The sequence below is a fragment of the Sparus aurata genome, chromosome 22 (assembly GCF_900880675.1).
Source record: "Sparus aurata chromosome 22, fSpaAur1.1, whole genome shotgun sequence".
NCBI classification, from domain to species: Eukaryota; Metazoa; Chordata; class Actinopteri; order Spariformes; family Sparidae; genus Sparus; species Sparus aurata.
In genome coordinates this window covers 13,066,823-13,078,592 of record NC_044208.1, presented here as the reverse complement: position 1 = coordinate 13,078,592, position 11,770 = coordinate 13,066,823, and the positions used below count along the sequence as shown (strand labels likewise).

The 11,770-nt window shown below is 41.5% G+C and overlaps 1 protein-coding gene across 2 annotated transcripts in view; it reads left to right on the top strand.

Annotated features, from left to right (window-relative positions):
- The window catches only part of fmn1 (formin 1), a 30,728-nt gene that overhangs the window by 13,247 nt on the left and 5,711 nt on the right, over window positions 1–11,770 (top strand). For both annotated transcript variants that reach the window (XM_030405171.1, XM_030405172.1), the window contains 11 exons: window positions 164–272; window positions 1,837–1,898; window positions 3,086–3,726; window positions 3,934–4,075; window positions 4,712–4,799; window positions 6,261–6,322; window positions 6,416–6,504; window positions 7,272–7,401; window positions 7,518–7,664; window positions 8,355–8,414; window positions 8,987–9,107. In XM_030405171.1, the coding sequence (XP_030261031.1) occupies window positions 164–272; window positions 1,837–1,898; window positions 3,086–3,726; window positions 3,934–4,075; window positions 4,712–4,799; window positions 6,261–6,322; window positions 6,416–6,504; window positions 7,272–7,401; window positions 7,518–7,664; window positions 8,355–8,414; window positions 8,987–9,107 (1,651 nt within the window). The remainder of the gene's footprint in view (window positions 1–163; window positions 273–1,836; window positions 1,899–3,085; window positions 3,727–3,933; window positions 4,076–4,711; window positions 4,800–6,260; window positions 6,323–6,415; window positions 6,505–7,271; window positions 7,402–7,517; window positions 7,665–8,354; window positions 8,415–8,986; window positions 9,108–11,770) is intronic.

Genomic DNA, 11,770 nt, shown 5'->3' with positions numbered 1-11,770 from the left:
GTGTATCAGGCATCAAACATGGAATCTGAAACATCTCTTGTTATTTGTTGGGTTTACCAGAACCCATTTTTATATTATTATCCTCTATGTAAGGATGAGGATGCTCGATTTAAGATTCATTCTGTTACTAATCAGGTACCAAACTGTTTTCTTTTCCTTCCAGTCAGAAACATCGACCCCCGGAGAGGGAGAGGAAAGAACCCCCGGTCGTCTTCACGCCGTCTGGCCTCCACTTAAGGAGGAAAAAGTCGGGCTGAAGTACACAGAAGCAGGTACGACTGACACACTATGCGTTGTATTTATGTATTGGTCATACAGAACTATCTAACTGTCCCCATTGGAATAAGCCCTTGTGTTTTCTTGAGGTTGCTTTTTCCGACCTCATTGGTTGGTTTTTCCACGGACTCATGCGGAGAAATAATGAGAATAAAATGAAAAAATGACCAGTGTTTCCTTTTTTTTCTAACCCCTTGATAAATCCAAATACTGATCTCACCAAAAATAAAAAAAAGTTGTGAAATATCAAGCTGACAGAAGGGAAATGAGTTTGTGTTTTGAGCTCTTAAAGACGACCTCTTACTTTCAGGTGGCATGACATGGTGAAAATATATATATACACACTTCACGACATAGATGTCACCACCCTGTCGGAACCACTATGTGCTGAATATTCATGTCAGATGTTGATTCAAGACAAAGCAGCAGAGGGAGTCAGAGTGTTTGCTCTGTGATGTCATGCAGTGGCTGGACAGCTGTATCAGGCTCTGCTGCCACAGTAAACACAACTCCACCCAGCGTGTGTGTGTGTCCGCAGAAAACTTCAGTCTGCGACACCTCAGTGTGTGAAGGGATTTAACAGGGTCGCACGTGGAAGAGGCTGGTGTGCCTTCAAGAAAACCATTTATATTTTATTGAAAACAGAAACATCCCGAGAAGACTTTCTTTTTTGCCTACAGCCACTTTTTTTTTTAATCTTTGGCGCCACCCAGTGGCAGCATGATGTCAGACAGCTTACTGTCTGTGGGTACAACTCTGCCGTAAATATAACCAATATAAAGTTGACAATGTTCAGGCATTGGTCACATTTTGTGAAAAAGTGTACACTCAGTGTACACCACAATATTGGCAATAATCACATCAAAAACATGATAACTTTAAATGAAAGTTCAAAAATTGTATGCACATTTTTGTGTTATCACCAGTTACACTGATTCTAACTAGTATTTTTTTATTTTGAAAAGATAATGTATTTTCACAGTAATCCTTTATTTTTATCTTGTATGAAAAGGTGCTAGGATTGTTAGTTCCCATTTTTTTTTTTATTAAAAAAAGTCTTCCTTTGGTGTTTTAATGGATGGATTCTCAGAAAGTCTACCTCTGTTTATCTTCATGATTATTTAAGGGTGTTTTATAACACTGTGTGCACACACGCACCTTCCTGTGAATACAGTCTGGAAGATAACACTAAATCCGCTTTCTAACGAAGTTCGGCCATCCATTAACAAATAAATGTTTGCTGAAATACGACATCCCACATCGTCTTTCTTACATTGGAGCCTCTGCTGCTGGCATGTGGTCAGGCTTTGTGTTGTTTTTGACCCCGACAACTACGCTGTATCCTCAAACACCCCTCAGCATGATGCGGTGGTGAAACGTGAATTTGATTTGCTCTGTAAAATCAGTCCGGCCGCAACACTAATTCACTCATCATGAACGAGAAAGTTCTTTGGGGCACCACAGCTGTAATGACGAACATCTGTTGTGGAACCAGAAAGAACACAAAGCGGTTGTAAAATGCTTTTTCACTGATTGTTCTCCTGCTCTGTGTCCTGTCAGAGCACCAGGCTGCTCTGCTGCAGCTGAAGAGAGAATGCAAAGAGGAGCTGGAGAAGCTACAGGTCAGTATGGAGGATGTGCTGTGGAGTTGAATCAAGCTGCGCTGCCTTGTGAGGCCAAATTTAAGCAATTCAAATATTAAAGGGGCATTACGTAGTTTTTGGAGAAGAATTCAAACTCAGAATCGTAATATTTACAATATGAATGAGGTAATAATTCAAAGCCAGGTTTTTATTTTATTTGCATAGCTTAATAAACAAGCTGTTTGAAGCTAGAAAGGTGGCAGGGTCCGCCACATGTAAACAAAGTAAAACAGTATGAACGTGTTGTCCTTTAAGGTCAGTTTGTTTATTTAGTTCATTCAGTCGTTAGTCATCTAGTTTGTGTTTTGTAAAAAAGGCCAATGAAGATCTTTCTCTTCTTTTTCAAATGTCTTCCCCAAAACTACACAGTGCACCTGTAAATGAATGCTGTTACTGTATACATACTCATGTGCTCTCTTGCAGAGAGTTGGATGATAGGACTGATGCCACTCTTATGTCTGCACAAAACATGTGAACTTGAAGCCAGTAAAACAGTTAGCCTAGCTTAGCACAAAGACTGAAATCAGAGGGAAACAGCTAGCCTGGTTCTGTCCGTCCATGGGCCATCACGTCTGTTACTAAGTAAACAATACTCATTAATATGTTTAACACAGGCTTTTTTTTAAGCAAGAATCAAGCTGACAACCTAAAAATGTCCCTTGTTTTTTTCCTGTAGTTTTGTATTATGTTCCTTTTTCAATTGTGAAAACTAATAGACAAAACAGAGGAAAAGGTACACTGTTTTAACACACTTAAAGTTGAACACATCTGGCCTTCTGGCAGTTCACCTTTTATCAAATCTGGCCCTTTTAAAAAAGTAGTAATAATAAAGGCTAAAAACAATTCAACAAATACGATGAATAAAGCTTCCAATAAAAAGTATTTTATATTTACTTGGGTTTGATTGAGCTTTTCTGTCAAGGACATTTCTTTTTGCCCTATAAATAGTAACAAACGACACAATTCTGTACAGGAAACACCTAGGAAGTTACTAGATAATACATTTATTTAAACAGATTCATAGAAAAAATAATAATAAAAGCAAAATAAAGCCCTTTTCTCATGCAGTGGACGGAATACTTTTTTATACTGATAGTGAGAATATTCTGGAAATACCTTAAAAAATGCAAGTAATAACCAATCTGTTGTAATCATACTGTTTTCAGGAGGATTATGGACAGCAGCTCTCCAGGCTGAGGGTGGAAAACGAGGACAATGTCGCCCGTCTGGAGTTCTGTCTAGCAGAGCTGCAGGCCAAGCTCTCCCAGGCCGGTACCGGTCGTCGAGGGGAGCTCAAAGATGCCGCTGTGTCGACCGGAGACGATTTTATACACAAGTCCTTCCGCACAGTCTGCATCCAGACAGACCGAGAGACTTTTGTTAAGACTCCTGAGGGCGGAGAGGGAACGAGCCCCCAGCAGACGAAGGTGAACCCCAGAAAGCTGGACCTGACTTCTATCAGCCTCAGCCTGGCCGGTCAGAGGGACGACACTCCATCGTCGCACGACCTCCTTCTTCCTCCGTCTGAACAACCGCCTGCTCCAACCAAAACACACAATCTGCCTCCGCCTCCTCCTCCACCTCCTCCATGTTTATCTGCACCCCTGAACAACATGCTCCCCTCAAACGGTCCTCCACCACCACCGCCCCCTCCGCCTCCTCCATCCGCGCCGGGCTTAGCTCCCCCACCACCTCCTCCTCCAGGTGGAGGTTTCATGATCGATAAACCTCCCAGGAAACCAGCAGTGGAGCCATCCCGACCCATGAAGCCTCTCTACTGGACCAGGATCCAGATCCAGGACAGCAAGTAGGTTCACACATGAAAGAAGAATACGCACAAGAAGACCAAACACTGTTCTCCTGCACTGGCTTGTGACTAACTTTATTAAAAGTGCCTGTGACTAGTTTTACATTGTTCTTACATTTACATGACTACATTTGTGTTGAGTGTATTAGACCAACAGATCAAAACAGAAGCTGATTCTCTCTCTTCTCATGTTTCTCTCTCTCTCAGTAACAACATACTGTGGAACATTCTGGAGGAGCCAAACTTGATCAACACCAGCGAGTTTGAGGATCTCTTCGCCAAAACCACCACGCAGACCAAGAGGAAGCCGCTGTCAGAGGTGTACGAGAAGAAAGCCAAGGCCAGGAAGGTAACGTGCAAAATTAACCTGACAAACATGCAAAACACACGTCAGGTTTTGTGGTATTATTTGCAATACGTTGCTTGTCCGCTAGAGGGGGTGATAGCACTGAGTTTACAGGTGTCAGATTGTTATAAATGTATTTTAGGAGCGTCATATAATCCAGATTTAGACACAACTATCAGTTTAAAAAGCTTCACGTGTAAAATTTTGGATTCAGCTCTCTTTACATTATATGTTTCCATTGTTTGGTGACTGCTTAGTCATTTTTATTCCTGAATGGATTTCATTGTGTTTTGCAGTTAATACATAAATGCTTCAAGTTTTTTTTTTTGCTGTGTTGCACCTCTTAAAAATAAAGGCACAGACAATGAGAAGGAAGGTGACATAGAACTCAGTTAAAAAGACAAAATAAGATCCTATTTATTTAAACATAACATAACTTAAACAATACTGAAGTTTGCACTGATAAATCAAATCCTTAATTCCCGACAGCTCCGGTTACAAATACAAGAAGAGCTGATGCATTGTGTTTACTTTCCTCCATCTCTTCACATTAGACCCTCCACTAATGACTAGCTAATGGTTTGTGGTGGAAAGGTTGCCGTAGTAACCGCGTGTGTGGTCTGAATGTGTTTGTTTCAGCTCATTAAGCTGCTGGATGGGAAGCGCTCTCAGGCCGTGGGCATCCTCATATCGAGCCTCCACCTGGAGATGAAAGACATTCAACAAGGTGAGTCACGGGGCGCTTCATCCATCGAGGTGTGCTGCTGGGAAACGGCGCGTGTCGCTGTGTGTTTCCTGTCAGCTGCTGATTTTAGGAAGGACTGCGACAGGAAAGACACTAGGAATCATGTGCATGCTTGTTTGTACTATTTCCTTGATCACACTTTGTCAAAATGAATTGTGTCAAGGTTTTTAACGATACTTAAAGTTAGAATAAACCTATGATTGCCTCATTTGCTGTAGTATCAATTCATAAATACAAAGCTCTGAATAAAGTTTTTGTTTTTTTTAAGTGTCTCCAGTACCGTATGTGAGCAAAGCTTATGATGAGTTAGGGTTGTTTCACTGTGAAGTGACTGCTGCAGCTGCGACATACAAACTGAACATTCAGTAACATGAAAGAGCTGCCAATCATCATCAAGTATTTCAATGTTTTACTTTTTTACTACATTTAAGCATGAGATATTGTTATTTTCGGTCCATTACATTTATCTGACTGCTTTATAATGTATATTCATTAAAATTCAAACAATAACGTAAATGCACCTGAGCTGGAAGGAAGGCTAATTTCCTGTATCTGTAATGAGCACCTAAACCAAAAGGCAATGTTATTAAAGTAAATTGTAGCAACTTATATTATATGAAATGATTAAAATGAGCTCTATATCAGCTTCATTCTATTTTGGCTTCGTAGTGAGGACTTTGATGGATGTGGCTTTTGCTCAAGTAAGGTTTTGAATGTAGAGGAGCATTTTTTTTCTTACTTGCATCATTTCTATGTCTACTAAATGATCTAAAACCTTCTTGCACCACTGGCCAGTACTGACATCAACACTAAGGGCGGAAGCTGCTGGAGCTGTTGTTAGCTGTGTAGCTATATTACATTTTTTCCACCATTTTTTCCCCCTGCTGGAACAGCAGTTAGACTATCACGCTAATCATTATCAAGTGTGTGTAATCAAACAAACTTCACATATATCACAGAAGATAGATTACAGTGCAGTGTTTTCTAGCCAGTCTGAGGACTCGAGCCTGCAGTCTTCATCTGTAAACATTCAGGTAACCGCAGTTCCCTGAACGTTGCTCTTGTCTAACTTTAACCTCGGCATCACACTGCAGTTGGCCTGAAATTCACTCTGAACATGAGCTGCTGGTGAATTTAAAGTAGGATTAAGGTTTAAAACATTCACCGCATTGTCAGCAAGATGGTCACAGAGAAGTAATCTGCATTGCTAATCCCAAACTCAAAAAAATCTTTCTTTTCAGGAATTCACAGGAGAGATTGCCAGAAAATACCCATTCTGTATTTCCTCAGTCATCCTCAAAATGAGCACAGTTCTCTTTGAAAAGTCATTTTTCTTTGTTTGATTATCTCTCATTGCTCTGGATATTACCTGGAACGATCTACAAGACGCCTCATGCATGTTAACCAATTATATTAACTGTTGTGTATCTGTTCTTCTTCTAGCCATACTGACAGTGGATCACTCCGTGGTGGACTTGGAGACCATTGAAGCGCTGTATGAAAATGTAGGCATTACAGCACACTTCCCGGCGGTTTACTAACAAGTTCGATTGTGCAATTATGAGCCCGTTATTTACATGTCACTGTCAATGTGTCAGAGAGCACAGCCGGAGGAACTGGAGACAATCAAGAAGCACTACGAGACGTCGGAGGAAGAGGAAGTCAAACTGCTGGACAAACCCGAACAGTCAGTATCTCACCTGCTGAGAGAAATCTAAAACCTCTTCCCACTGAGTGAAAAACATATCCAAAAAACGTCGAGGCAACGTCCAGCGGAGAGCCAGAATCAAAGTGTTATTTGGTGTTTTTTAGACGTCCTTTCAATGTTCGCAAGTCATCTCCAAGTGAACAAAATGATCTCTTTTCAACTTCTAAAGAACTTCTCGTGGTTCAAAATTAAAGTTTTTATGATGGCCAAATTTTACCACATGCAGTGAAAGCTTCAGCAAACATTTGAACCTCAGCAGCCTGCACGAGGCCTGCACTTTACTGGGTGAGCTATTTATTAGCTTAAAACCTCATGTTAGATGATCAATCATTGGAATATTAGTCTACCTGATGAAGGGTGGGTGACCAAAGCATGATATGAATTAAAGCTGACAAATAGCTCTCCTGGCAGAGTGCATCCCTCATTCAATATACACAGGATGAGGCTCAGGGTTCAAATCCTCCCTGTAGCTTTTGCTGCACGGAGTAAAAATTTTGCTGTCATAAAAACTTTTTGAAGTTCTTTAGTCGTCGATAATGACATTGGAAACCTTAATTCTGAACCCTGTAAGGACGTCACTTAGACATCGATCATGAACGTTGAAAGACGTCTAAAAAAGACCTTCATTAAAACCCATCAAAGACCTTGACTTGATGTCTTTTGATATGTTTCTGCTCAGTGGGTTTAGGCAGGTCTAAGACAGATGGACAGCATTCATCACGTTGTCCTCTGTGAATCTGTTTCAGGTTCCTGTATGAGCTCTCTCAGATCCCGGACTTTGCAGGCAGAGCTCACTGCATCATCTTCCAGTCGGCCTTCATCGATGGGATCTCAACCATCCAACGCAAGCTCAACACCGTCTCCAGTGTCTGTGAGGTAGGAGAACCGTGTCAGATTTCAAGAATTCCCAATCTAACCTTTGATAGCAAGGTGATCCCTGCGGTATGAAACCATGACTCGTGGTTGATCTTGGGTGTGTTTTCTGTTATGAGGCTCTGCTGGAGAGCGATGGCGTGAGGAGAGTGGTGGGACTGGTGTTGGCTCTGGGGAACCACATGAACGGAGGCAGCAGGGTCAGAGGTCAGGCCGACGGCTTTGGACTGGAGATTCTGCCTAAACTGAAGGATGTGAAGAGCAGGGTAAGGCCTGCGGAGCGGACCATGTGATCCGTACTGTTCATTGTGGTTCAGTCCTGCAGAATCTACTTATAGTATAATATATAGTATAGTTTCCTCAGATATGTAGTATTAGATGTATTCTACTCTCATTTGTATCTTAGTTTTACTATTATTTTATCTTACTTTAGATTATTTGTGGCATTATATCCCTGGTTTTATGTTCATTCTGTCTTTTTATTTGATGCACTTTGTGGAGAAAATGAAAAAAAAAATGAGACACATGAGGGCAAAAACTTCAAAATAAAACATTAGAATAACAAAACCTCAAACTATGACAATAACAGGGTTATGGTTTGTAGCCTGAGAGGCCAAACCCTGGGTATAAAAGTCCACGAAGCACATTCTAAAGGTTGTGAAGCTCGTTGCTACGACATTCATGTAAATGAATGAAAAGTGAACTACACGAGCTCATCAACATTTTTCATCAGTTTTTAAAAGCTGGATTTGTTCTTTTCACTTGTGGTCAAAAATTTGGTCTGATCTACACTTGACTGCATACAGTCGGAATATTATGCAATACATTATCTTTATAGAGAAACAACACACCATCAGATGGTCCTGCTGAAGGAACTGACTTATGACAGGGAGCTACCCGCCTGTACACTGAGGTTAAACTTTTCACTGATGTCATTTTCCTGCACTTCTTCTCAGGACAATCGTATCAGCCTGGTGGACTACGTGGTGTCATATTATCTGCACAACGTGGATAAGGTATGAGTTAATTGCTCTTTTATTGACATACAGTATTTCTGTGGCTTTGTGTGCTTTAATTTACGTAAAACTGATGTATTTATATTGTTTTCCTTTGAGCATTTGTCAAGTTAATGGAGGAAAAGTGCTTGCGCCTGCTTGGTAGTGGTTAATGGATCCAAAGTTGAGTGGCATATTGAGTGTAAACTAGAGCTGTCATGATTTCAAACTTGTTACATTGCCAAAGATCCTTTATGGATTTGCTTGAGGCGAGGGTTTCCTCGGGAAAGGTTTGAGAAACCAAATTTTTTTTTTTAACAAACTGAATTTCTATCTTTTGTTCTTTATTGTTGAATCCCCACAGAGGAGGATTTCTTGTTGAAGTCGATAATCTTTATTTTGGATGAATATTATTCGGACTTGCCGAAACATAACCTGCAAAAATCCACGTGGATAGATTTAAGCTGTTGTTGTAAATTCTATGTACAATGTGTCGACGTCCATTTTGAAATGTTGAATCTAAAGATTAAAGACAACACATCTCTCATCCCTGATTCGACAGTCATGTTTTATTTTTGATTGCATTCCACCAGAACTCCGGCACAGACAAGAGTACGTTCCCACTTCCTGAACCGCAGGACGTCTTCCTGGCAGCGCAGGTCAAGTTTGACGACCTCAACAGAGACCTCAGACAACTCGGACGAGACCTGACAAGTACGTGAAGTCACCGCTGCAGCCTTCATCTGCTCCAGCTCCTTCTCTCTAAAACACCCCTCTAGAGTAATCGATGCCAATCCTCTTCTCCCCCCTCATGATGTTTGACGGTTGCACATATTCCCCTCGTAACGCAGACGGTGAGCTCCGGCATCCGTGTTGACGGGGAGACTGGAAGAGTCTCCTCGCGGTCACTCTGTTGTGTGTTTTATGTTTGAAAACCTCAGCCAGGCTGTGAAACTCTATCACTCTGATTTTTTTAAGGTTCCCACAGAACAAACCTCGACCCGGTCTGGCATCGTTTTTCCTCACACACACGCACACCCCCCCACACACACACACACACCCTCCAACAGCTCAGCACCCTGGTTTCCCATCCCCGGCCCCACCAGCCATTCAGTCACTGTTTATACTTACGGCTAAAGGCCTGCTTCTTTGACCAGACTCGAGTTAGCTGAGGCACCAGAACAAAAGATTTCCTCTCATTTCTTGCCCGTTCTCCTCTCTAAGTGTGCCCATATGACGCCATTCAGCATGCCAGTCGGTCGAACCAGACGAGTAATGTCGAGGGACAATGCTTACTCTTACATGTGCACGATTGTGAGTGAGTTGCATTGTTGTATCCCGATGTATACATGTGTTTTTGCCCATGTTTCACTGTGCGTGTATTCAGAGACGAGGAGTCTTGCTGCTGATACTGGCCTGGCGCCTTTCAGATCTGGCTTCTAATCCTCCTGCCCATCAGATCTCCTGCCTTTGTGCCCCTGTCGCCGGCGCAGGGAGACCATGGCTTCCCACTTATGTAATCTCCAGACCTCCAGTATCTGCAGCGTATCAGCACGGGCCCCTGCAAAGATGCACGGATCCTTAGACCGCTCGGCCGTATCACCTGGGCTCCAGTGTGGCCCCCAGATGTGTGCCGCAGATAGCTTTCTTTACCTCTCAACACAGCGTTGTCTTATCTACCCGTCTACCCAAACCACCGTGCAATCTGGATTGCCCGTCGCAGGGTCCCTTTTGTTCTGCCCGTTTGAACTGCCCTCATCCCTGTGTTTTCTGTTTGGTTGGAATGACATGTTTCCCAACACGGTTAAAGGGAGTTTAGTTTCTCTTAAGTCATCCATGTTGTAATACTACAAAAATCAGTCTTTCTCACTTATCTGTAGCGGCATCTAGCCATGCAGATTTGGTTTTATTTGTCTGTTCTTACTCCAATCCAGTACAATGGAGGCGAACAGAATTTTGTCTTTATTTTGAATTGCTTTTAGAAGTTCCAGTTCTAGAGGCTCTGCCTCGGTTACTCTCGATTCATCCGCAGAGATGCCGGTGAAAAGTTTTCATTAGCACCGTCTACAGCGGACTGGACATCTTTTTGAGGTCTATATTGAGAGTTCAAATGAATTTACAAAGATGTATTGACACACACACAAACATAAACATAAACATAAACATAAATAAGCTTCCTCTAAATAAGCCTATAGCCACACTAGTGGCAGTGCTCTATATCTCAGCAGTGATTTGAGGGCTTGACATGAACTCTCGTACATTCACGGTCCCCAGAAGATGAATCTGTCCACTTTGATGATGCACTGACTTTGCCTACATATAGCGCCACCATGTGGCTGGCTTGTAACAACTTCAGTCATCCCTTAATTTGTCCTCTGCCGCCATTATCAGATCAAAATTATCGTTTTGAAGACACTGACTTTATCCAAATGTCTGGGCTGCCCTGCTCTTTTAGACTTGCACGGAGTCTAGGAGTGCTGAGAGCTGTCAAAACCCACAATTTATCCGTTTCCGGGCCTCAAGCAGACTGTCTTAACACTTAAATGAACTTCACTGATTTAATCACCCAAAATGAATTGCACAGATGTAACATTGTAGTTTCCCAACTGCCGACTGCAAAACTAAAATACTGTATTATTGTGAATGTGTAAAACAATTTCTCTATCAAAATGCAACTTAAATCATGTAGGCTGGAAATCATTTTCAACCCCATTATTAAACAGATGTAAGTAGAGGCTGTATTCTTTAGGCCTGTTTATCTATGGCTTGTATCAGCCTTGCAGTCTCCCAGCCCCGCAGATCCGATGTGATGACAGTGAACACATCACAGTATAGTGATTCTTTAATATAATTCCATCTATAAGTAGGCAAGGCGTAACTATTTTGTCATGGTCATGGGGTTCAAGCTCTGGTACGAAACTTATCGAATGTGGGGTCTAAAAAAATCAGTTTCGGGGTTCTTGACTTAAAAAGGTTGAGAACTACTAACTTGCTGTAAACATGGCTGTCTTGTTTATATTTTGAGGTATACCAATCATTTAAAGACTACAACACTTTTTGCATCTTGTTGCTGAGACTCTATTGGTGAAGTCTATTTCCAGTATCATTTTCATTACATTTGCACTTAAAATATGGCCTTAATCCACATAATCAAATACTGTATGGACTTACTATGCTGCAGTTATAGACATTACATAGATATTTATCATTGGTAAAGTCAATACCTTTATGCACATTTATGCTTTTTTAATATAAATTATTCATTATGAAGACATAGTATGTCCTGAAGACTTTCTTGTCACTCTGGTTTAGCCTGTCTTTGGTTTCCTTGATTGATTAATGTCACTGTGGAGTCTAACAGGAGTATTGTTGCTATT